This window comes from Aquila chrysaetos, chromosome 10 (genome assembly GCF_900496995.4).
Source record: "Aquila chrysaetos chrysaetos chromosome 10, bAquChr1.4, whole genome shotgun sequence".
Taxonomy (NCBI): Eukaryota; Metazoa; Chordata; class Aves; order Accipitriformes; family Accipitridae; genus Aquila; species Aquila chrysaetos.
In genome coordinates, this window is record NC_044013.1 from 6,309,267 (window position 1) to 6,335,330 (window position 26,064).

The window sequence follows — 26,064 nt, forward strand, 5'->3', positions numbered from 1 at the left end:
CTGCTTCACGTGAAAACACAGGCTTAAGTGCTTTCCCCTAGACTTGGGCTCCTGATAAAAACTCATGCACTCTCTTAAGCATTCAAATCTCCCACGGGCTCTCACTGTACCGCCGCTTTCCAGTCTCTCCGCTGGAGGAGCAACAGCACTAGCCTCTTTTTTGGGGTCCCCGCGGTTGTGCTACCGCACCGAAGGGAAACGTGGCCAAGCCGGCTGGCAACATTCCCACGGGAAATAATTTAAGACTCACAGCAGGTCGGCTCGGTCGTGTCACGTCCCTGTTGTCTTCCTGCTTTACCTTGGCGGGCTCATGGGAGAGCACGGGGGACCCTTCGGGCTTGGCGTTCCCTGGGCGAAAGGCAAGCGGAGAGAGCGGGAATTAAAATGCTGCCGAAAGCCGTCGCTGCGTCCTGTCACCTGGGACAGGTGGGCACAGGGGCTTCATCATCATTTTGCTTCTGTTGTTTCGAAAAACCCTCCTGCTCCTCTCTGCTTGACTGTCACTGCAACAAGTCTCCATCAACACAGCAACAGAAGCCCTAATCCAGCCCAGCCTCCACTGACAGCCCTCTCGCAGCATTACTGCCCTTTTTTCTACTGAAGAAACAAATTCACTTTGCAAAAGAGCAGGGCATGTGATAAATTAAAAGCTCTGCAGCATCTGACATTGCTAGGACATTATTTGTCGCAGGATTCCTCATTAGTAAAAACAAAACCAAACCAAAAAGGACAATTGGTGATAAACTCCTTTTATTGACTACCTAGAGGAGTGATGACTTCCACAACAGACATATCATCTTATGGCCAAGTCATAAAAAATTCAAAGCATGGAGGCAGCGTTTGTTTTAATGTGCTTCAGCCCTGGGGATTTATACTGCGGGGCTGTGCCAGAAATGCAGATGTATGGGTTGTATGTGCTTTAGCAACTCCCACTGCAATTAAACAGGGGAATGGAGTATCTTTAAGAGCGGCTCTAAGATGAGAGGAAACAATTCGGCTAGGAACATAAACCCGGTGTCAGCATGGCTGCCTGGCAAAAGCATTTTGGAGAAAGCTTCTTATGGGCTAATTCACTCCTCTGCGCCCATCTCAGGCTTTGCACAAAGATGACGCTCAAAAAAAATACTATATACCCACCAAAAGTGAAACGCACTCCCAAAGAAACCATCACAGAAGTAGTGAGTTTGGGTCACTAAAGTTAGGAAGCTTGTTTACCCTAAAGCATAATCCCCATCTCCTTTTGTAAAAGCTACTTGGCACTGCGATGCCAAGCGCAGGAGTGACGCGTGCTGCCGTGGGCACCCTACATCAGCGTCCAGGCAAAAGGGAGCGTCAACATCTCTGTTTGCAAGGAGGCCAGCTGGTCACAGAAGTACATGAGAAATGATGAATTCTTTGGTTTTTTAATTTTTTAAAAAACATACACGAGATCACAGACCTCTTGCCCTTCCTGCGTATCAAACAAGCCTCAGAAAGCGCACCCGGTGCTAAGGGATGTTTTCAAGAACCTCACCTCTGACTCTGTTGCGCTCGCTGGAGCCAGCCTGGGAGCCGGGCTGGGAGCCGCCCTGGGAGCTGGGCTGGGAGCTGGGAGTGCTGGAGCTGGAGGAGCTGCCGCTGCTGGTCCTCTGCAGCGGGCTCTCCACGATGGGCTCCGTCCTCCTCAGGTCCGGGTTGCTGCAGGAGCACAAAACAGAGGGGTTACCGTCAGCCGGCGTCACACGCGCCTCCGGGGCTTCAGATCCTTCCCACGCTGACAGTCCCAAAGGTGAGGAGACACCTTCTCTGCTGGAGGAGACAGGGCTGAGGTCTTCTCTTCCGAAGCTATTGAGCCGGCAAGCCCCACCGAGGGACTATGCAGAACTAGGCACTGAACATCTTTGTGCAGGTGCACCACAACCACGACGACAAATTGGCTAGAGAAGCTTTCTGCCCTTATTTTGCCAAATTCGGCAAAAACTAAAAGATTCTTTGCTCAGAACTCCCTTTCAGCCTGTAGATGTGCAATGCTGGAGTTATCTAATGAACCACCAATAGTCACCATAAAAGCAGGAATTTGCAAATAGTCGCTAGACAGAGAAAGAAATATTTCAGTGAAGGAAGGACCTCAAGTTTGCAACAAGGCTGCAGATCGCTTTTACCACTTATTCAAACTGCCCAATTTTCACGGCTTCGCTTCAAACTTGCATCAGATATCCACTTTTCTTCCTTGATTTCTCTCACCCTTGTGAACATACATAAATCTAGAATAAAAAGCGTCCTCGATACCCAAGGAGTGACTAATATCTCTCTGGGTATCAGATGCCTTCAGAAGATTAATTCTTATTTGGCACTGAAATGACATCAGAAGACATGTTCACGCAGAGTTATGCAATTTGGTTTTATACAATATTTCTGTTAAGTGATCTTATTATTCAAAGTCCTATTAAAAATGCATAGAAAGCTTTCTCTGTCAAGTCCAATTAGGACTTTGCGTACATAAAAATGATGCAGTAATAGTGCCACATGACATAATGCAATTGCACGTGAAGTGCAAGGTCTGCGGGGTGTGCACAGCGCGTCCCTCGGAGAACAACCACGACGGTGCTAATTGTGCAAAGGCCCATCACCATAACGGGGTCGTTGGCAGAATTGTTTGGATACCGCCTAGCATGGGTGTTATATAAAATCCCTGCCAAGTGTTATCTTGCATTGACACAGGTAGGTATTAAAATGCTGAGAGCAAGACAGTAACTTTCTGTGTGCAAGGAAATATCCCCTCATTTGTTACAATAGGGTGACAAAAAAAAGAAAGCGTATTTTAATAATATTTGCATTTATGCATGGGAGGAATCAAGAACCAACAGGAGTGGTTAAAAAGGAAAATTGGAGAAATGCTACATTACTGTGAGACAAATGAAATGTGAAACCATTTCACGGAATACTTAGTTTAATGGACATGGTAGCATCCTAATAATTTCCAATTTTCATCAAACTGAAGGCCTCCAGCTCACGTTGTACAGATGACACGTCCTTAGCTAAATTATATTCATGAAATGTATTTGAATAAAATAATACCAATGTATTTACCTGCACGAACCAGGACTGGGACCGAGAGGCTGCAGCAAACACTGAGCAACCTTCAACTTGAATCCCAGACTCCCATTATCCTTTTTACTTTCAATACTATCACTTGCTAGGACCATGCAGTCCAACATCCCTCCGCATTTTAAATTGTCCTTCCAGCAACAGCTAATTAGAACAACAACATTTTCAAGCATTCAAAACGCTTCAGCCTTGAGCAATAAAGAGGAACCAACCACGGTATGAATGGTTTTTTGTCTAATTTTAAAAAGTAACAACACCAAAAAAAGATTCCTCCTCCTTCTGCTAACCCTGCCAGCTTCTCTAGGCTGCCGCCCGCTGTACGCGCGTTTGCTGATGCACGGTCGGGGCACTGAGCTGGAAAGAAAGTCCATACGCCTTGACACGGTGACAGCGCACGGCTACGAACATCCCGGCGTTCGCTTTTTGACCTCACCCTGAAAGGACGAGGCAGGAAGAAGAAACCAAGGAGCTCCATCACACAAGGCTACGTGGACACGTATTTACCCTGAGATTTGCCCGTCAGAGGCCTAGATCTGCCCACGGTGCTCTGCAAACCAGAGACAAGCTCTCGCGTGACTAAGCCATGTTTTTTTCCATCCAGCTCTGAGCAGAGCCTGTCAAGTCCCCTGCTCGTTTTAATCGTGCCCAGGGATAGCTCCGACATGGCAGCGACCGGACCGCTGCCGTGGTGCGGCATCCTTCCTCGCGATGCTACGAGCGCGCCCTGCACACCGCCGTGCCGGAGAGCTGGATCTGGCTAAGCTAAAGGCCCTAGCCCTGGGAAGCCGAAAGGAATTTAATCCTTGATCTACACCTAAGGAAGATCTCACCAAGCTGTATCAGCGTCTGCCCCTCAGCACATTCCTCGGTCGTTATCTGTGAAAAGCTGCTCCGATGCATAGGAAACGTATGGTATGTATCACCGAGATCTCCCCACTGGCTTATAGGGATCCCTTTATATGCGAGAGGTGACTCCGGGAGAACCAGAACCTAATTCCACTAAAGGGAGCGCCCAAATTCCCCTTCGACCCCACAGCAGCAGATGCAGCGTCCCACCTCCAAACCCTGCAATGCCCAGGAACGTATTCAGCCCGGGGAGCAAAGCCTCCAGGGATCCAAGCGCTCACAGCCTTTGGTGTCAGTACGAAATACTAACGAAATGCCAAAGTTCATCCCGGTGACAAGAGAAGCACCGCAAACCTCGTGTTGTCACCAGTCAGCAAAAGCAGGGCTAAACCCCAGCCCATGTTCGGGCTCTCCTCCAGCCGGGCGATGCCGGGATCACTCCTGCCCGTCCCGCTCGGTGTCCGTACCTTGCCCGAATGGGCTGGGAGCCCAGCCGGGGCCCCAGGGCGCTGCCGTTGCCCGGGGAGTTCTTCCTCGCCAGAGCAGGGGATATGGAAGTGGTTCGTTGAGGCACCTGGAAAAGAAGGGAGACGTTTGCTGTCACCCGCTCTGCCCCACCACGTCGGGCGGCCGTGCGCACCTCTGAGAGGTCACCTTTCAGCACTGCCTTAAGACTCCGTTTACGATTGATTTCCCACTGAGAGGTAGGCAATATTTATAGCAATTATAAACCACAAAGCTCTCAGCTTTTAGAAGGAATCGCCTGAGCGTGAGACAGAAACGAGTTGCAAAGGTGCGGTCAGGGATGCTCCCAGCAGAGGAGCCCCCAGCAGCACGCAGAACAGCCCGGCTACCATCAAGCAGGGCATTTATTATTTCAAAAATGAAGGTACGCACACACACATATACGTAATTTCAATCTAACAAAACCCAAAAACGTATAGTACTGAAGGTAAAATTCAGACTGAAGTGCCTTTCAGCAGCCACGGTGGAGTTTTTAGCATCTCTAGCTCAGATTTATCACACGCCAGCAGAGAGAAGGCGTTGACCGGTGAACGAACAAGAGGACTGATAGCGGGAAGATCCAGACCGACCCACCTAACGCTCGCATTAAACCCCACGACCTTCGCGTGCCGCTGCCAAAACCCCGCTGCCGGCAGGACAGCTCGCCGTCAACGCCGCCGGCAGAAACCCAAAGGCAGCCGCAGCCGACGCGTGCTACGGCGGGCGACCCCGGAGCCCTGCCGCGTCCCGCGCGAGCACGGGCATTGCCGCGTGGCCGCAGGCGCGGTGGTCTCATCCCCCGGCAGCGCGGGCTGACGTGGAGAGGCACGACGATACTCACCGCGCAATACCTTGCACCGGCTAGCAAGGGCTCAGCGGGATTAGCAAAAAAAGGGTTAGCTGGGGTTTTGGTTTTTTTTTTTTTTTTTGAGAATAAACACGCAGTTATGTTAGGCGAGATAAAAAGATTTAGAGAGCGAGCGAGTTTTATATTCTGTGGCATCGCTAGCTACAGCTTGTCTCGTTAAAAAGCAATCTTCCCTCCGGGTAGGGTACTCTGCAGTCGGGACTTGGGGAGTTTTTTACCTTCCTCTGAAGCATCCAGCCGTAAGCACTGGCAGAAACAAGACCCCAGACCACAGAGACAGCCGGCCCTGCCTCACGGGGCAGGCCTTTCGTTCCCGCTTACAAACACATCAAAGCCACTTCGGGCAGTAAAATGCGAAGTCAGACTCCTCCTGAGTATTACTGCTGATACGACGGCCTTAAATGTGATCTGGTGAGGAGCCCTTCCAGAGCTCATGTTCCCTCAGCCAAGGGGGAAAATACTCCATAGCGCTGGAAAAGAGTTTTTTTCCGAGGAGCAGGTGCCGTGGTCTCACCGCGTAGCGCATCGCTGCAGTTAAGAGATGCCCTTCTCAAAGGACTCAAGGCAAAAGCCAACATCAAACTGCAAAGGGTTTTCCAAAATGAGGTTAAAATCAGGCAGCCACCCTCCTGCGCTACTGAGGAGCGAAGCACACGGACAGCTCCAGGAGCTGTTGGCTTGCTTTTCCTCTTAGGTGAGCACCGATGTCTCCTCTTGCTCAGTGGTAGCAGAAATAGGAACATTATTCACACGCGTGAGAGACCACCATAGATCCCTTGCACAGGGAGGCTTACCTGGTAGCTGGTATTTTGCTCTTAAAAAGGCAAGTCACTTACTTTGTTAATACATAGAAAAACTGCCTCTCGATCCGGGACAAATACTGCCTCACTGTCACTAATCAATTTGTAATCATTTTTTCTCTGTAAAAATCCTCCCAGGCTGAGCACTGATTCACTGTAAGGGGAACTTTAATGGCCAAGTTATAATTCTTCCAAAACGAAGGTGTATAAACAATGCGATCGAAATACTGGTCCAGAAGAGTCTTAATTAAAGAGGTACTGCCAGATGCTGCCAAAATGTCAATGAATGTATAAAGCTGCTGGAGCCCTTACAAGTCTTCCATCAAATATTGATTGCAACTGGAGGCACGGTACCGGATTAAAAAGGACCCGTCTTATTGAGTGTGACAAATTTTATGTTCCTATAATTCTATTTAAACGGAAGGTTGTTTTTTATCCTAGGGAAAGGAGATATTAATTTATTTTGGCCTCTGTCTGGGCTCGAGAACTTTCTTTGCTGGAGGACAACACTATTTTGCAGCGCTGCGTGCACACCCAAGAGCAGGTCCCGGCATCTCGTGCGAAACCTGCCTCGGGAAATGTAGCCCCCGGGCAGGTCGGTACCCGCCGCGGAGCCACGGGGATGGGCTCGGTCCTGCCCACTCTGCTTTGCCGGAGGTGCTGAGCGCAGCACCGTCCCGCGGGGACTTAGCTCTGGGATTGCCTCTTTGATGTGCTGAAAGTGAGGAGCGATAGTGTTACCTTTGGTGGAATGTCTTCCTCCTGCCGTAACCAAGAACTTCGGTCAAACTTTTCAATGCGAGGGGGCAGAGGAGGGTTTTCTGAGGTGGGGTCCGAGTTCTGCCTTGGCATCTCAGTGCGGTGAGAGGTCACCGTCAGAGCCTCCTGAAACCCAGCCAGTCCCTTTGCAGGCTGTTCATGCAGTGACTGAGACCCAGACAAGGAGCTTCCTTGGGATTTCACAGTGACCAGATGTGGAATCTAAGCACCAAGTCAAAACAGAACTATCAGTACAAAATGGAAAAAAAAAAAAAAAGGAATCAAAAAAAGATATTTAAAAATTTGATTGGAAAAAAAAAAATTTGATTAGCACTTCGGATGCACTCAAAAGCCCCCTCGGTTTGAGATCAGCACTGCCTTGGTTTCAGGACCTTCTGACTTACATCGCTTCAATGCAAGACCTACTAAAAATCACGCTCACGCAGCTCAGCCTTTTAAAATCGGGCAATGCCATGCTTCAGTCCTGACCGCTCCTGCGTGCGCACGGTGATACGGCTCGTACCGACAGCCCCGCGCCGTTCTGTGGGTACCACCCCAGGAGCCGGGGCAGGCTGCTCCCTCCTGCCAGCTCCCGCGCACACCGTGCCCGCCCCAGGCTCTGCCTGCCGCTGGCCAAATTTCCAGCTCCTACGCCTGCACCTCTAAGGTTGCGCTAATGAGGTTTGGCATGGATTTTCCCTGTTAAAAATGAAAAAAAAAAAAAAAAAAGAAGGAAACTATAATAAATAATAATAAAAAAAAATTGTCAGGAATTCTGAGGCATAGATGGCTTAAAAAAATAAATCTTGAGGCATGAGTTTCTATAGGTCTAGGTAGCCCCTACCCCATGGATCAGCCCTATAGATCTAAAGGTTACGAGTGAAAGGAATACTGACATCTGTTTGGGGAAATCTGAGAAATTCACAAAGTTAGAGTTTGTGAAATCAGAGCTTCTTCCCAGGACCCTGTGAAGCTGCACTTCTTTGATACAGCGGGGCTGTAACTTTTATTTGACGTTTCTACATACACATCTATGTACGCATGTACATGTATCACGTGCCTACGTGTATGCATGCATGCATTTACACGGGTGTCTGGGGTTCGAGCAACTTTTTCATTACTACTTTATTGCCAAACAAAAGTCTTTGTAGCTGTTGATGATATAGGTCGCCAAAAAGGTGACTGAAAAATATTTGGTCAATCAGAGAAATTGCGGTGAATTGGGGTTTCACCCACTTCCCAATGTATATAGACCATGCACGCTGGGCAAAAAAAGCTGTGTGTTTAAGGGCTTTCCTGCACGTGTTTTGTTTAAAGCTGGCATTGTCCTACAGGTGCGCACACCACACGCGGATGGCACTTAGTTGGCACATTTTCCCATAGAAAGCCCAGCCGGACTTGGAGCAAAGGCTTTGTACTTCCCTCTGAAATCCCTGCTGGAGCCTGCGGATCTGCGGGAGCAATTCCAGGGGCTGGGCCAGAGCCAGCACCGACACTCCTACAGCTTTCGGTGGCAGAGTACTTACAGACCTCGTGGCTGGGAGAAACTTTTAAAATAACGAAGCCCCTTCTCTGTGACGGTCATGGTGATCTATGCCCTCTCCAGATGTGTTTGTGACTGATGTCAACTCAATGGAAAACCAAAACAAAACCTTGAATTAAAGCGGCAAAGAAAGCAAAACCTCTTTCTGAGGATCCTCAGCATCAAAGCGTCCCGGGTCTTTTGTACCAGGCGCTGTGGTTTTAGTCCTTTACATAAACCAGATCCCAAAGAGGAACAGAGCAACTGCCGCACTGGACCAGAGCAGCGGTTCCTCTCAGTCCTCCAGCTTGTTTCTGGCAGCAAACCAGTACGTGATGCTTCAAAGGAAGGTATAAAGCAGCGTGATGTTTCTAACACATGGAGGTGACAAGAGGAATCCACTCATGAATGTAGATGCTGCTCTCGCTCACGAATACGCTTAAGGCTGAGAAACCAGGGAGCAAGACACTATTTCCCTTTAATCCGCTCTTTTTCTTGTTACCTTACCAGCACCCCCAGCATCCAGGCTCCGGTAGGTGAGCCTGCCGGGGGAAGCACCTTTACCTGCGGGTCCACAGGTCGGAGCAGGGGAGGGGTCCGGGCCGGCTGCACGCCGCTAATGCTGAAAGACTCCGACCGAGGAGGCAGGTTGGGGTCAGAAATCCTGTTGGCCACCTTATGGGGCATGGCCGGCGAGCTCTGGCGATTGAGCCGGGAGCGCTCCTCCACCTGCGGTGAGACGGGGAGAGTGGGTGAACGCCCCGTAAAAAGCCATTTCCAACCGAAGACCAAGGCATGCACATATATATACGTAGGAAGCTCTCTTCTCTTTAGGGATATCATATATATTGTATGATCATGGAATCCAAGTTACCTGGCAGATTGTGCAATAAATGCATTTTAAAGACACCGAAAGGACTACTTGTATTTATGCGCATAATTCATTTCTGAATACAAAATGGAAAAATAAATAAAAGGCAACATGCCTCAGAGAGGCATTTCTAGAAGATGACTCCTGAGAAGCTCTTGCTTCTTCTCAAATGTACCTTTAAGCAAGGGGACCCTTTTCCTTCACTACTATAAACGCCAAGGAGTGCTTTTGTTCGATCCGAATAAAAGAATAAACATGGCAGCCAGAAAACGGCTGGCTTTGATCTAGATTTAGTGAGTCTGGCACCTTGTCATGTATGGAAGGGGAAAAACCTCTATTGCTGACAGAGAAATAAACCCAAAGCCCACTGCTTTCAGTTACCCTTGATCAAAATACAGCGGTTTCAGCTAACCCAGACGTACGTGCAATCTGGGTGCTCCTGCAGTTAGACTGCATGCATTGATATTCATGCAGCATATGCTATGCAGAATTTTTGATACCTCGAGATCTGACGTGTATTTTCATTTACGTATCATTCACGTGTTAAATAAATACCCTTAGCACGTCTTGATTCCACCATGTACAACGTCATGTTAAAAGACAATCTTTAAAACAGGTTTGCTTGGAAAGAACCACAGCTCTTCTTTAAGTAAATAAATACTCATGAAACAAAAGAGCCATTATATTAATAAAAATGAATCTTTTCCTCTTTCAGACACCGAGCAGGAGTCAGAATAAAATTTAGGTTAAGAGATTTGTGTTACGGACTCTTTCCTTTCCAGTCCACGAGGGACCACCTGGGCCACTGCTGTGTCCTAAGAGGTCGTCACAGCTTCCCCAGGCGCTGCCCACCGGGTAGCAGAGGCCGTGCAGAGCTCGGTTCAGCGATGCCCACGGGAGCGGACGCAAGGATGGGAAGGAGAGCAGGGCGGGAAGGAGAGCTCCCTCTGAACGAGGGAGGAGCAGCACGAGCGCTGGGTCGCAGGCCTGGTCCAGCACATCTCCTTATCAGCCAAGCCTTGGCGCGAACGACAGCAGGCAGAGACGGTGCCGCCGCCGAGTCCTCCGGCTGTTTGCAGGCGCTCTCCGGCGCGCTGCCAAGCCGTAATGTGCAGCTAATTATGGAGGACTTCAAAGCTTGCGTGGAGGAGAAGGCAGGAGAGTGATGAAATGGGGATGTCTGTGTACTGGGAAGGGGAAAGGCGCTTGGTTTCCCACTGCCAGCATCTCCTCGCTAGCACTTTGCTGCACGAGCACAGCAGAGGATGCTCTTGGGACTCTCCAGCTGTACTTCGTGGAGCCTGAGTGACTCCACCATTAGGCAGAGAGGGGGAAAAAGCAGCAAAACCCTGCAGGAATTCATCATCGCTCTGGTTCAAGCCATCTCTAATTGAACTCAAGATTCCCCTCAAACAGGAAACATCCTTAGCAGCTTCTGTGCAGGTCCCAGTGGAAGGCCGCTAATGTTTTAATACATCACTTCAAAGCGAGAGAAGGATAAAGCCACCGGGACTGAAGGAGCAGCTGATGTGCGCGTTGGCTGCTGCAGAGAACAGCGCAGCTCGTGACGCACAGCCGAGCCCCCGGGAAGCTCTGAGCTGCAAGAAAGCACCGCAGGGCCTGGCCAACGCGTGGAAAACATCCGATTAAACCCGTTCCCTCCTTAATGCATGGTCATGTATGGCATATACGTGCCCAAACCCCTCCTTCAGCTGACCAAGCTTCTTTGTCACCGAGAAGTCAGACCCGGCTATCTGCATCACTTCGTTTAGCAAATACTGGTCCATAACGACAGAGCCAGCAACAGAGAGAGCTGCTACTTACAGTACTTCTGCTTAGAATGCTAATGCCACGTCCCTGGCTGGATCATCAGAGGGTCCCAACGTGATGTCCAAAAAGGCTCAGCTAGTCCTTGCTTAAAGAAGAGATGTGCCTGGGTAAACAGGGCAGGTCTGGGACAGCACCCAAGCTGTATCCCAAGTCCATTTCCAGTGGATAACCCTTCCCTCACAAGAGGATGAGGAGAAGGGACAGCAGACGGGGATGTGCATCCATATGTGTTGGTAGCACTATTTGATCAGACTGTTTTGTTCAGCATAACAAAGAGAAATCCTTGACTGCGCTCCAGGGAAGCTATGAAGGATGCAGTACAGCCTGGTTCCTAACCCAGAGCTTTGTCTTCACCAACAGGCCAGTCCCTTACCAAGGGGACTCAGGGACACAACCGCAATGTGAGTGGCCACAGCCTCACCTTTATGCTTTAACCAACATCTGCAGGGTCTTGGAGTCACCATCTGAAGACGAGTGAGGTGGGAAAATAAGTGCATAAAGGAGAGGTATGAAAAGCTGAGAGGGGCACGGCACGAGAAGAACTCAGCCGTGGTGATCAAGCTCCTGAGAGAGAAGACTTGAGACCAAAGAGCATAAAAACAAGGACGGTACGGGATATCATGCAAAATCCTCAGGAAATATCCCAATAAGCTCTGCAGAGCCTCCACAAATTGTAGGCTGAGCACCAGACTTGTCTTTTTCTTGTTCCCAAAGGAAAATAAAGTCTCAATATTTCTGTTAAATTAACATGCATGGATGGGTTGGGTATGGAAATTGCTAAACTATAGCAAGAACCATGGTAGGCTGATTAAGTATCAGCACAAGTCTATTTGTATAGCCGGCAAGGATGGTACTTCAATATATGCAGCAAAGTAGCTGAATTGTGCTAAAAGTGGGACTAGGCAGTAGATAAAACAGGGGATGGAGGCAAGAGGAGTAGTTTTGGGAAGTTCCCAAGGGTGTTGTGTCAAGGCAGTACATCAAACTACTGCTCCCAAGAGCAGAAAGATGCCACAGTCGCTGCTTTGAGCATTTCATTAGAAACCAGACAGAGTGACACAGGTAAAGAATAAATGGTTTGGAGAGCTAATTGGTGGAAGCTAGAGATGTTCCCCAACAACAGGAAACCTCATTTTCCCTATAATTTCAGCAAAGGGTATGAGGCCACGTTCTGCTGCTCTTATTCACATTGTACAGTTCCCAACGCCCTGCTTCCAGTGATGGCATCAAAAAAAGACACCTCTCCCACGGAATAGAAGAAATGGGCCTTTGTGTCTGAAATGAAAAGCTAAATCCAGTACTTTTCTCCTTCACTCCAGATAAAGAATAAGATTCCTTTTTATATGTCTTTGTTATAGTTTTGAAGACAGCGCCAGAGGTACTTTAGCAACGTTCTAGAGGATTTATTTAAAACCAGGCAATGAAAGACAGAGTTTACCCCCTTTTTCCTGCCTGCTATCTACCCTCAGCGTTTCTGCAGATGGACAAGAGAGACCCAGTTCTGCACAAAGCCGCAGCAGCACCACCCAGGCGGAAGGCTCTCCTGTCAGAGGCAGCTCAGCACATCTGGAACATCTCATCTGCAGACCCACTTACCAAACCTCTTCTCCCACTGGAAGGGCTGGAGAATGACGCTGCAACTCCACGAAAATATGTCATCTGGCACACCGCTAGCAAAAGACTAAAATCGGATGGGAAAAAAGGAGAAACCCAGGGGAGTATAAAGAGGTGAAAAGAGTTTTTGACACCCACGTCTATCCCTGTGATGGTTTAGAAAGGCTAAGAAGCGTTCATATTATTGGCCTTTGCTTAGCAATGGACAGCTGATTGCATTTCTCGAGCATTTGATGCTTGCAGGTATTGTGGATGCGACTGAGGGCTGACAAGAGGAAAGACCAGGAGACAACTACGTGTTGGATGCACATCACATCTCTGCCAGGACTAAAGGGTGCCAGACATTTGGCAGCAGAGCAGTGATCCTACTTAGCAGGAAGAATAGGCGAGTTATTAACAAATCTTTCTGCCCAGGAGTAGGGTTACAAAATTAAACCAACTAAACACAAAGAACTTCAGAAAAATTAATAGCAAGAGTGGGCACCAGTCTTACTGGAGCCACCACAAAGAGATTAAGGAGAAAGAGTTTGCACATGATCCTGAAACCGCATTGCAGACAATGCATGTCTTCATCTTTTCAAGATTATTCAGCCAAGCAATAATTAATATTCAAGATCTCACAATTGTTACAACAATTCCCTCTTTTTGCTGGAGAGAAAAAGAAAATCAGCAATGTGGCTTGCCTTCCTGAAAATCACGAAAAGAAGAGCAACCCCAGGCGATACAGCCCTGAGCACGCGAGGAAGAGCTGTCTGATCCCTGTTTGACTATGGGGAACTGAATTAGCACTCAGCAAAGAACCCGCTACAACCACCCTCTGCATTCGCCCCTGACCCCCAGCAGACTCGTGGACGTGCCAGGAAGGAGCATCAGGAGCTCCTGGCACGTCCACAAGTCCCCGGCTACGGCTGAACCCCTCCCGGAGGGATCCATTCTCCTCCTCGCATGCCCTCATGGAAAAACCTCCTTCCTCCACTCCCTTTGCTTGCACAAACGTACGCGCAGACGCACACACGCTGCATTAAACCGGGAGCATTTCCAGCACAGCTAATGGCATCTGCCGAAGGCCGACCCAGCAGAGTGCAATCTGCCGTACGTATTTCGGACCGAACGGCGTGCCCAGCCCTGCGGATGCAGACAAGCATCACCACGCTCCTCGCTCTCGCCTACCTCCTTGGCCCACGCTGGTTTCTCGCTGGCATTTATCCCTTCTTTGTAATGGTAGAGGGGTTTCTTCTCTGCCGGCCTCTGGTCCTGCCGCTGCTGCTGCTGCTGCTGCTGCAGGGAGACCAGGTAGTCCCGCTCCTGCTGGAGCTGCCTCTGCAGCCTCTCCGCTTGCCGCTGCTCCTCCAGCTGCTTGCGCTTATACTCCTACCCAGAAGAAAACGCAGTGACACGGGTGCCCGGCCAGCCTGTAAACGCAGGGCTGCAAACCGCAGATTTATCTGTTTGGGTGCAAAATGGGGCCTGAGTATCTGAAAGGCTGTTTTCTGGCAAAGCTCATGGATTTGAAAGACTCTGGGGACTGAGCTGTAAAGCATCCCGGAGGAGAGACAGTTGGGAGGACAGAGCCAACAAATTCAGAGTTGTGAACCCGGCACTGGCACTTCGCAGCTGGTGAACTGCCCCGTCTGCTGGGAATGGGGGGTGCTAGCACTGCCTCGCTGGGAAACCCTCCGAGACCCCCCCCCAGGGCTGAGGTCTGCTGAGGGGTTACCATTGATTTTGCCCAGATTTTTCTGGATGGGAAGAACAAAGGATCAATCCGACGAGGTGCCAAACGTCACCGGGTCAGACAAAACCCAACTGAAGCCAACTCCTCTGTAGGACCAACTCATTGGTCGTGGGAAGGGCTGCGGAGCAGAGCCAACTGTATGATCTTTCTGAATCCCTACATCTCTACGAGGTTTAACGAGTAAGTCATTTTGAAAGGGCCTTTTTAAAAGGCAAGGGCTTGCATGAGGGTTTTTCGTTTCCCTAAACAAAATTAATAGCAAGAGCAAAAAAGAATAATCCCTGTGGATTAAAAGAACATGCAGTGACAGTAACAGCTACCAGCATTGAAAAGGGTAACTCAAAACCAAATTAAACAAAAAACAAGAGGACATCTAGAATGCAAACAGCACAAGAGGGAATATACAGCGTTCCTGCAGGGAAATTAAAACAAAAGCCTTCACTTGGAATATGAAAACCCACATGGCAGGGTGGGTTTGCCGGGTGCAGGCACGCGACAGCTCGACCACACTCCAGCATGCTGCAAACAGCCTTCAAAACTACGCGGCAACAAACAGGGCTGCTCCTCTCATCAAGGCACGAGCATGCCGACGCCGCGGGAAGGATGCAACGAGAGAGCCGTGCACCGCGGGGGGACCCAGCCCGAAGCGGCGGCGGCGGGGGAATCGAGGCATGCTCGCAGCCACGGAACGGGACGGGAGGCTCTGGGTTCGGCGGTGACGGCGGCGTCCCCCACGCCTCGGGGCGGCAGGAGGCACTCGGGGGGGGGGGACACACGGGCGCACGTGGGCACATGCGGACGCGACACGGGCAGAAAGCGGCAAGCGTGGCCGGGGCCTCCCATTTACCAGAAGTAGTGCTTGCTCCTGCAACAACTGCTGCTGCAGGATCTCTAACTGTCTCTGCTCCTCCTCTAACTGTCGCCTGATGTACTCCTGGAGGCATGGGCAGCAAGGATCAAAGGAAAAAGAGAGAGAAGGTAAAAGAGCCAGTATTTCCCAAGAGGAAGGAGAATGAGGTGGGCACCCGCATCCACCCCGCCCAGGAGCTGGCACCGATCCATCAGCCCGGGCACCCTCCGTCCCTGCCCAAGGAGCCCAGGGTGTCCACCGCTCTACAAGGGACCTCCGAGGGTAAAGAGGGAAAACCACCGGGAAATGGCGAACTTTAACTGGGAACACCACTAAACCCCACCCTGGGAACAAGCGGGTGAGAAAAACCTGCGTCAAGTGTCTCTACACCTGCAGGCCAGCAAGTGGATCCACACGGAAATAAATGACGGCAGTGGAAAGCGACACAATTAAGCAATTAAGCAATTTGCTCTCAAGTGGCAAAAAACGTGTTGACAAGCAAATCTCTGATTAGAGGAAGAGGAACCCGCGCCGAAGGCTATCGCCCCGCTCCCGCCGGGTTACCTGCTCGTGCTCCGCACGCCGCCGCTCCTCCTCCCGCCGCATCTGTTCCTCGTAGTGCCGCCGCTGCTCCCGCTCCTGCTGCTTCCGCAGCTCCTTCTCCCGCCTCTGCTGCTGTGGGGGCAGGAGGCACAGGTCAGCACCCCCACTCCTCTCCCCGGGACCTCAAAGTCCATTTTTCTCATCATTTTCGGGCAGCCCGGCGACCTGCAACGCTCCCGCCCACCCGAGGAGATGCCTTGCCAGCAGGCAGGTCCGTTTGGGGTGGCAGAGGGGCTTGTCGATCCCACCCCGACCTCACGCGCTCCGGTGCCCAGTATCGGCTACAGAGAACCCGTAGCATCCTTGAGCTAGCACCGGACCACGCACGTAACCCCATTTCTTCTCCCGCTTGCAGGTGAAGCCAGGCAGGCAGTGCATGGTCCCCCCCACCAGCATGCCCGACCAGTGGGTTAATCAGGTCCCGGACACCCGGGAGCTGCACGAGCCCGTCGCTTATGGGGAACTCTTATCTCAGCCCCAAACCCAGCTGTGAGGGTGAGGGAGGATGCTGGGGGAGCTACTGCCTGCCGAGAGGGGAATGCATCCCTCTTAAGGTTTGCTGAGACCAGAAGCTAACACAGAAGACCCCAAATCCAAGCGTTTTTCCTTTTCGAAACACAAAATGAGCTTCCCTTGCCGTCCTCAGGCCACCCCTGGGTCGCATCCCTGCTTGCTCCGCTCTGCAGCATCTTTCCTGACAGCAATCCAAGGCATTTTGGGGTGGCGAGGACCTACAGCCGGCTGTGAGCCGTCCAGGCTGCGCCGAGCACCCAGGTGACACCCGCAGCCCCCACACCCCTTGCCTTTACCCCAACATCTCCCATCCTGGGGAGCTGGGTTTCCCAGCAAACTGCTGCAACACTCTGCCGTGGAAGCAGAGGGGCCGCAGGCTGCTCCGCACCGCAGCCCCGCAGCCGGCACATCAGCAGAGGGCACTCAAATGCCAATATTGGGCTACCAGGACTCTGCAGCCTGCCATAATTCCATCATGCGCTGGGTGCAGCAACATGCGTGCAGCACTAACAGGGAGGCAACCTGCTGAAGCATAAACCTGGTCCTTTTTTCTCCATTTTTTTTCCTTTTTTTTTTTTTTTTCCTTTTTTTTTTTTCCCTGCGGCCAACACACAGCGGCCGAGCAGACTGCAGTGGGGAGGCAGGCACCAGTGGGGTTGGCGATGCCATGCGTTTGCTAAATCACGTGGAAGGCTGGAGCCGGCAGCTGACTACGGCGGCTCTGCCCAAGGAGCTGGCTGGAGACAAAGATGAATCCACTTTAAACTGCTGCTCTGCAGTAAACCTGCACTGTATATACAGATGGTTTTAAAATCCGTATCTATCTATCTATAGATATCTATGTAGGTATCTATCCCTATTGTAGATATCTATCTTTAGCGATTTTATATAGATATTATATAGATCTATCTCTAGAATAGGTATCTATCTAATGCAATCCAGATCCATCTCTCATACATTTGTAATAGATATCTAAGAGATAGATTTACTCTATTAGATAGATAGCTATTGTAGATATTACAATTCTATTCTCTTTGTTCTATATTCTGCTCTATATTCTATTATATATCTCTGTGTATCTCTCTGGAGATAGATATCTCTATAGATATCTTTATAGATAGATACCTATATAAATACAGCTACAGGTAGATATGTAGATATTTTAACAAACATTTAAAGACACCCCCACAGTTCAACATAGGGAGGAGCCACTGCCTGTCTTGCTGCTGCCTCCTTATCCACAGGTAACATCCACAGCCACCCTGCACAGGGACTCCGATGATTTCCTCTAGCTTTAACGTTCGAGCTGCAGCACAGCTTTAGTGCCACCTATAGCCATATTTATCAGTGCTGCTCCACTCGCCTCAGGGAAGGGAAATCGCATCCAACCTGAAATAACCTGCCAGCTCCAGACTCCGGCGTGTCCCACGCCAGGCGCCGTCACTCGCGCTGCCCACGTAAGCCGGGGATGCATGTGTTACTCCGCGCGTATGCCTGCCCTCGCTGAGCGCAACGCGAACGTAGGGCTGTTTGTAGTTTTTTGAAGTCTATACTAGAAATTGCAGAGGATACACCACCGGGATGCGGTTAACTCTGCAGCAGGAACGGTAACACATGGGATTTCTTGGCTTCGCCAGCGCTCCCTGACCTCCTTAGACGAGCGCTGTCGGCGATGGCCATTGCTTCCATGCACTCAGGAGCACGGATCTGTTGACTAACGGATTGAACAGACATTATTACCCTGAGCTTCCAATCACAGTGTGTATCACACTGGGGTTTGGGCGGGTTTTAATGGGTTTTTTTTAGTTAAAATAGCACACTGCTGAATAAAGCACATAATGCTTGTGTAGGCTGGGCTTGGCTGGCAGGAGGCAAGGCCCTAAATGCCACAGCTCTTTCTTAAATAAAAATCACCCGATTGGTCTTTATTTCCAATCCGGCAGGCGAACAAAGCCAAACCCCTCCAAGGAAGGAGACATAAGTGTTTTTCCCAGGGAGGGAGCAGCATACCACCATCCTTCCAGGGTACCCAGCGGCCCCGGCGAGCTTGCCCCACTTCTGGTCTCTCTCCCACAAGGCAGCATCTAACCACCAGCCTCCTCCACACCTAAAAGCCTATTTAAGCCCAGGAGCTGGGAACTGAGCCCCCCCAGGCAGTTTTCTTTCAAAGCCAGGCCTGATCCTGATGCTCTTCTGGATATTTAAAGGACCTCTGCGTCCTGCTGCAGCCAGGCTCTTTGAGCAGAGGCTGTGAGCGGGATGGAATATATACATTTATTGAGGCCAGGAGTACAGCACTTCCCTCCAGCTCAACAGCGGTTTTGTCAGGTCACATTATAAGCAAGTCATTTGTCACCGTTGCATTACAAGCACCTTCAGCTAAACACTGCACCGCCATCTCAGCAGAGCAGGGCTGAATCGACAGCGGCACAGCCTCCCGGTGCGCTCAGCTGCCTTCCCCGTACGGCCCCGCTTCGGCAGCTGGCAAACATCTGGAGAGGACCTGGCACTGCAGTGGGAGAAGCCTGAAGCAGTGCCCCCATCTCCCCTCTACCTCTGCTTACGGTGCTGAGCAGCGCTGGGATGGCAGGGATCCTGTTTAGAGTAGGGATTGAGCTCAGCAAGATGCAGCTGACAACTGCATGTGAAAAGTGCGTGTAGTAAGAATAAAAAAAAAAAAGGGGGGGGGAGAGATTCAAAGATCTCTCTTTATTTCCCTCCTTTTCTCCCTGTTTTCTGCCCTCCCTCTCCCACTGCGAATGCACACTTCCCACGTTTCTCCAAGCCTGAAACTACTGTGTGTATTTACACTATCCAGATCTATTATTCATGCAAGGCAAGAGCGCCAATTAATTAGGACTGCATTTATATAACTCTGCAGGTAAAGCTGTATGTAGCTGCTTGTAAGCCAGAATGGGATCTTATTTGCGCTGCACTAGAAATGACAGGTTTTAAATATTGATGAGGGAAGACACACAAAGGCAAAACCTCTGGTGGGAAGGCCCTTGGAGGCCTGGCATGAAACAAGGACTTCAAAGGAGCAAGCTCACTTTGCTAGATCAGACGCATTCAGGACTACGAGCGATCGGCAGGCTGGAGCTGCCCTGTGACCCTGGTGAGCTCGGAGCGGCACTGACACTCGCAAGAAGAGGGTCCTGGAAACCTTGGCTGCTGCTCCCAAACATGAGCGTGAGCCAGAAAAGAAGAGGAAGGGGAATTCCAAGTGACAAATGAAAACAAATATTCTAGGTGGTTGCGTTGTTGTGACAGGCTCATTTATCGGAGCCACCAGGGAAAGAGTGACTGTGGCTGGAACATCATCTTCCCTGACACACCGAGCACTGGAGCACGGAGAGGTGTTTCCCACTGGTAGAGAAACTGGGTCAGTACTTCCCACCATGGCAAACAGGGATCTGATATGCTCTGAACCATCGCAGGAGCTTTTAGTTGGGATCATCATGAAGGGATGCTCCATGCAGGAAAACCATGAGGTTTGCATGCTTTATAACCAAAGAAAAACTAGAGACATGCAAGGCTTAGCACATAATACCTGTAGTCCAGGAGCTGCGGTAATGCAGCTCTCCTTGGAAATGGGTAAGGGACCACTGCAGTGCCACCATGTACCCATAGCACTGTGAGAAGGTTGTCATCTTAATGAAAATATTCCTACAAGCCATGACACCTGCATATGCAGAAGAAAATAACAACCACCATTTTAGCTACCTAAGTTTATCTATAATTAATTGCTGGAATTTTTTTGCATTGCTTTATAAGAGCTTCCAATAGATGGTCTTCTGCTGGTTAACGTATAAAGGAGCTGCAGCAATTTTTTATCCCCTGAATATCCAGCTCTATAACTGCACTGAATGAAACCTCACATGCAAACAGCAAGATGCTTAGATTTGCTTTGTATGTTCCCTGTAAAGATCTGACCTTCGTTTTATACCTAGAAAGGAAAAAAAGCCACAACATGGCAGAAAAATGAGGTTATGTAAAGCCGTCGCTGACTACATCTGCCCACTGCTGCCAAGGGGTCTGCACAGAGATTTGTCTCGCAGGATCCCTAATGCTCCTGACTGGGAGATGTTATTCCTACAGCTCAGCTGGAGTTTTGGTGGTTAAACTGGTGCAGCAAGGCTCATTCTGTGCCAGCAACAAATAGAGAGCTTATTAGGGGACTATATATATCTAGTACATGTATATACAGGGAAAAATTAAAATATATTCAAGCCTATTCACCCTTCTGCATAACACAAATATTTTCCTTAGTCCTATTTGATCTATTGATATTTAATTCTCTAATTTGTTTGGTTTGGTTTTTTTTTTTTTTTTTTTTGCAGTTAGTTCTGGTGCACATTTTGAATTCAGGAGACCAACTTTCTCCATGAGGGAAAAGAAAGCTGCAACTCTACTTCCATGAAGGTCCCAGTTTCAAAGCTAGCTTGGGGATTTTTACTTCCACCGCAATTAAAGACAGCTGCAAATCTAAATCTCTTTGGCTGCCCGGAAGAAGATTCAGACTTAAAGGAGGAAATTGGTCAGCTGCTGAAAAAGGAGACTCAAGTGTCCGACAGATGCAAGAAAGCACGCGAAGGATGGCAGCAGGTCTCGGGGGCAGCATGAAGTGCATCAAGAGACCCCCAGAAGACTTCCTCACTTGACTTTTTTATATATGCATTTGATGTCATTGTTGGAGCAACATTACAAGATGGTGGATTTCCCCCAAAAGGCCCTAAAATGAGAGGTACTTTGTGAGAGGTTCAGAAATCCTGGTTTAGGAAGATCAAGATGACAGAAAAAATGGGATTCCTTCATTTCGAGCTCTACTGGGTGAGGAAGCAGAAACAGTAGGAGCTCTGTCCCTGGCAGTATTTTAAAGACAAGGCTGGAAAACCACAAAAAAAATCTACAGAAGGTCTGCACTGACAGAGGAATGGACCAGTTATCCCACCAACAGGCCTTTCTCCAGCTCTTTTGCTGTGCATCTCCAGTACAAATTAACTCCAGGCATTTCTGAGCTTGGCATCCTCCTAAGTCAATCTTTTTGGTGCTGCACTTGGGCCCAGCCAATGCACTCACTCAGCCTGGCCACCTTCACGGCATCTTACGATGAGTCGAAGCTCTTTCTATAAACAGAGTAATAGCCTGGCAGTAGTAAACAGGCTGACTTGGGAGCCCCAAAAGCCACCAACTCCAAGTGTTTATTTGTCCTGGATGCTCTCCTGGGTTTTAAAGGTCAACTTTATTTTGAAAATACAGTAATCTGAGTCTTCCACTGGTCTCTCCTCCCAGAGATCTGCTGGTACAGTGCTGCCTACTGGAGGCACACCCCATCTTAGTCAGACCATAAAGTAGCATGGAAGAAACCCCATTCCCATTAACTAAAATAAATCCAGAGCCAAGAGTCAACAACTGAAGTTAGTGCAAAGCCAGAGTAAGAAAAAGCAGAGAGGCCAAAAGGCAACAGCCTGGCTGCTGCTGAAGCGTTTGGATGCTGTTGCATGAGAGCTGGAGCAGCACTGTTCTCGGGAGCAAAACTGCGGTGACATAGATGGAGCCTGCCGGGTGCCTCCGGGCAGCGATACCAAACTCGGCACAGCTGTGACAGCCGCTGTTTGGTACCTCTGTCTGGCCGTCAGATGCTTCCTGCCCCAAAATACATGGGAAGAACATAAAGACCAAACTACATCCACCACTGGCTGGCTGTGCTAGAAATAGAGAGACAGCCTGGGGGTACAAACCCCTTCCCGTGTCCCCGGGCGGAGGCAGCATCCCTCCCCAGGGTGGATGCTGGGACTCCTCCATGAGCAAGAAGCTCAAGGGGAGGATGCTCAAAGCTGCTTGTGCAGCTCCTCTAGCCCACTCCCTGCAGCAGCGACAAAACTTTGCTAATTTCTGCCTCTACTATTTTTCTGGTTTCCCTACAGCGGCTCACGGCAGACACATGACACCTTACAGCCAGCAAAGCCGCAGCTGGCTGCACTGGAGAGCACTCGTCCTAACCGCTGCCGCAACCCACCGCGTTTGCAACAGAAGGTTTGTACCTCTTCAAGGACTCCTGCTTTAATCCTCACCATAGCAACTTGGCTATGTTTCTTGCTCGCCACGCAAACGGTGTCTAGTAGAGAGGAGAGCTCATTTTACTCCATGGCTGGAGATGCAGGTGAGGCTAAACCTGGCTAGACAGACCGGAGGAGATGGGCACCCGAGAAGATGCTGCCCGCTCTGCCCTAATCCTGGCTGAGCCCACGGCGCTGATCACGCCGGTGGCCCCGTGCCAGCACGGGCAGAGGATGCCCCTCGGTTACAGTCCCACCGTCTTTCCCCACTTCTCCGACATGGCAGGAGCATGAAAAAGCCTCTCTGCCGGCTTTGCTCCAGCAGATATCTCCCTTTCAATTTAGGTCTGAAAATTGTAAGGCAGCTGGGAAGAAGGCAATGGGTGAAGAGGCCAGGGGGGCTGTGAGAGCCACCAGAAACAGAGGCATTGATTTTAAATCCTGGCTATGGTGGCATTAGCTTTTAATGACACGGGGGAAAGAACAGGGGGAACGGGCAGAGCCCGGTGGGCTGCGCACAGCCTGACCCCGCAAGGCAGTGCCTCCGTAGCTCAGGGCAGAGCTTGCCAGCTTAGCAAGGGGATTAGTTCTCCATTCAAAACCAGCCTGGGAAGCAGCAAAGAGAGAAAACAATTTTCTTCTATGTGAGGAGAACATATTAATACAGCAGCAAGCATTGTATTCATTACAGGATTGCAGCTAATCTGGTGTCTGCTTTTATTCTGCTGCTGTTCTGCTCCTGTACCGCTTGCAGCAAGCAGACTGGGACAAAGGCAGAGACAGGGTTCCTTACGACAGTCCTCAGATAAATATCTGTTGGGCCAGGGGATTTCGGGGTGCATCTACGTGCAAACCTTGTCCTCTCTCAAAGCAGCTTGCCAGCTTTGGAAAGGGTGCAGGACACAAGCAAAGCCTGACCTACAATGTATTGAACACGCCATGCTCTGCGCACTGACAACATGACAGACCTACATATTTACCAGACTGAAAAAATGCTTTGCCTGGGATTTGCCCGAGTTGGTTTTCAGCCCGGAGGGGCTCAGAGGACCACCTCGAAGAGGGGCCATATCATCACCATCATCATCACCATCAGCTGCCTGAAATTCCTTCCTGTTTGTGCCCCCGGCCTGGGGGCATTACCCAGCCCATAGGGAGAGTCAGGTGAAACCTAACAGATGCTCTGGCTCACGCAAATTAAGGGGCTGGCTGCTCTAATAGTCCATTTACTGCAAGTCCTTTTTCCAGACATATCGGTGACCTCTTCAGAAAGCTAATTTAATTACCTTTAATGTATGAACCCTTCAGTCAGACACTTGGGATGAGTTCAGCATGAGGCAACGGGTATCTTTCCTCGTGCAAAACCCCATCAGAAACCCAAGAGCAGGGAAAAAGCCCCCTTATTTTTTGGTGAACTTCTGCAATCCAAGAACCAGGAGCTAAACCAAAAGCGAGTCTTTCCTACAGGGTACGCAGCCAGGCTGAGCAGCTCAGGGACACCCAAAGTCACCCGGTCAAATCCTGCAGCTGGATTTTAAATGGGGTGGATAATTTTATGACCGATCGCATTTGTAGCTGGTATGTTAAGACAAGGGTAATGAAATCTTATGCTTCGGGGCACATATGGATCGTTGCACAAGTCAGGCAGGCATCTGCCCCTCCCCTGCAAGAGAAATTGTAATTGGCAGGGACTGGAAATTAGGGACCAAAGGGGACACAAGTGGCACGTGGATCTGGGCAAAGGGCAAATGGACCTTTTCAGCTTCTCAACTATAACAGTCCACAGCAGCAAATAGTGACAGTGAACTTGACAGATACCTGGATCAGTAAGAGTTTTGCCCACCTCGACTGAATACAGCTATCACCCCAGTAATGGGCTAACTCTGCTCAGCAGTTCCAGGGATCCCTTTAAATTTTGTATTTCAAGGGTTTATTTATAGCAAACCAGCATTATTACCTTCACAAGAGCTGGCAACACTTGCTGTGGTGAGGAGAGTGGCCGGAGGCGGGTACACAAAAAGGATGAGCAGGGGGGTTTGACCAGTGCAACAAAACATTTGGGGTTACCAACTAGAGAGGTTAGGACATGATCTTCTTAAACCAGGCTGAGAACAGTCACTTGGGACCTGCTACCAGAAATCCCGCTGTTCCACCCAAAACCAGCCTTTGCCAGCCCATTACTCGGCTCTGGCCAGTTACCTCCTCCAGCCTTCGCCTCTGCTCCTTCTGCTCCTCGATCCGCTTCTGCCGCTCGGCCAGCAACTGCCGCTTGTGCTCCTCGTTCTCCCGCTGCTGCTGCTCCAGCTGCTGCCGGCGCAGCGCTTCCGACCGCTCCTTGTTTGCCAGCTGCAGCCTCAAGAAATCCCGTCTCAGTGTTGACTCCCCGGGCAGGTTTAGGATGGAGCTGCGTAGTAGAGAAGCATCAGAGAAGATCCCCTCCCCGCATCCTTAAACCTCTTGCCATGGGAAGTTCTGCGTGATTTCCCAACGCGGCCCCTCTTCCCTTCATCCCAGCAGCATCCAAACACCCCACGGAGCTTGGGCAGCAGCGGATGGAGGGATGGAGGGACCACAAGTGTCGGGGCAGGGCAGCAGATGCAGTGCTCTGTTCACGGCTCACCAGTAATTTATTTGCTAAAGGTTTCCTTTACATTAAGTTTCTAACCAAAGCCTCTTCTGCTGCAGTGGCACACACTATATTTAGCTGTTCACAAAGCACATTTAGCATGAATCATTGCCAGCTATTAAAATACTACGTTATCTCAGTGAAATAATGGAATAACCTGATACTAATTACAATGACTGTGAAAAATGTCACCAAAGAAAGAAAGTTCCAGCCCTACCGTGCTTGCGGCAGCACCGGGAAGGTTTCATGGTGGAAAGTTACATGGAAATAGGGAGTTACACTTGGATTTAAGGAACCACATTTTAAAGAGTTGTCTTTAATTTCACCTCACATTTCTTCCACTTCTAAATACCCACATTGCATGACAGCACAACACCGCACTGCAGATCCCACAGGCAATGGGGTACCCGCGTCTTCTTCCCCAGCTTTTAGCTAAGGTGATCTATAGCATCAGTTTATACCCACATGCTATCTAGCAGAGGGAATATACTCTGTTCTGCCAGGAAACGGGACTCAGTGCTCAAACTATCCTTTTTCCATTTCTAGTTCATATGCACCTGTAATTCAAGCTGATTTTATACAGAATTAAAGAGACCTAAGGGCAGAAATGAAATGCTGATTCTTACCTGGGCTCTCCGGAGTCATTTTCCTCCTCCTCCTCCTCACTTCCACTGTACTCGTACTCTGTCTCATCTAGGAACAGAATTGCTTATTAGTGGCCTTTGCTGGACTCGTTTGTCTTTCCAGTGCTTGAAAACCCCAGAGCTCTGAAGGCAGAACAGACAACTCTTCTTCGTGTGTGACAAAGAATAAGCAGCATTATTTCCCTGCATCTTCTGCTTTTAGGGGGGGCTGCAAGGCCAGGGAAGCATGGGTGGTCTCCCTGGGTGCTGGCACCCCGCACGCCTGTGCCGGCTGGCCAGAGGGCTGCGGTCCTGGCCGGAGCGCGGCCGGCAGCGCCAGCACAGCGGGCAACCGCC

At 50.0% G+C, this 26,064-nt stretch overlaps 1 protein-coding gene across 11 annotated transcripts in view; it reads right to left on the reverse strand.

The window, feature by feature from the left end:
- Positions 1–26,064, reverse strand: part of TNIK (TRAF2 and NCK interacting kinase) — a 168,616-nt gene that overhangs the window by 24,123 nt on the left and 118,429 nt on the right. For 6 of the 11 annotated variants that reach the window (XM_030027622.2, XM_030027627.2, XM_030027625.2 and 3 more), the window contains 10 exons: positions 25,711–25,777; positions 24,658–24,862; positions 15,851–15,961; positions 15,284–15,370; positions 13,872–14,072; positions 8,951–9,115; positions 6,847–7,086; positions 4,401–4,507; positions 1,514–1,677; positions 251–348 (listed from right to left, as the gene is read on the reverse strand). In XM_030027622.2, the coding sequence (XP_029883482.1) occupies positions 251–348; positions 1,514–1,677; positions 4,401–4,507; positions 6,847–7,086; positions 8,951–9,115; positions 13,872–14,072; positions 15,284–15,370; positions 15,851–15,961; positions 24,658–24,862; positions 25,711–25,777 (1,445 nt within the window). The remainder of the gene's footprint in view (positions 1–250; positions 349–1,513; positions 1,678–4,400; positions 4,508–6,846; positions 7,087–8,950; positions 9,116–13,871; positions 14,073–15,283; positions 15,371–15,850; positions 15,962–24,657; positions 24,863–25,710; positions 25,778–26,064) is intronic. The other 5 variants (XM_030027630.2, XM_030027629.2, XM_030027631.2 and 2 more) reach the window with 3 other exon arrangements.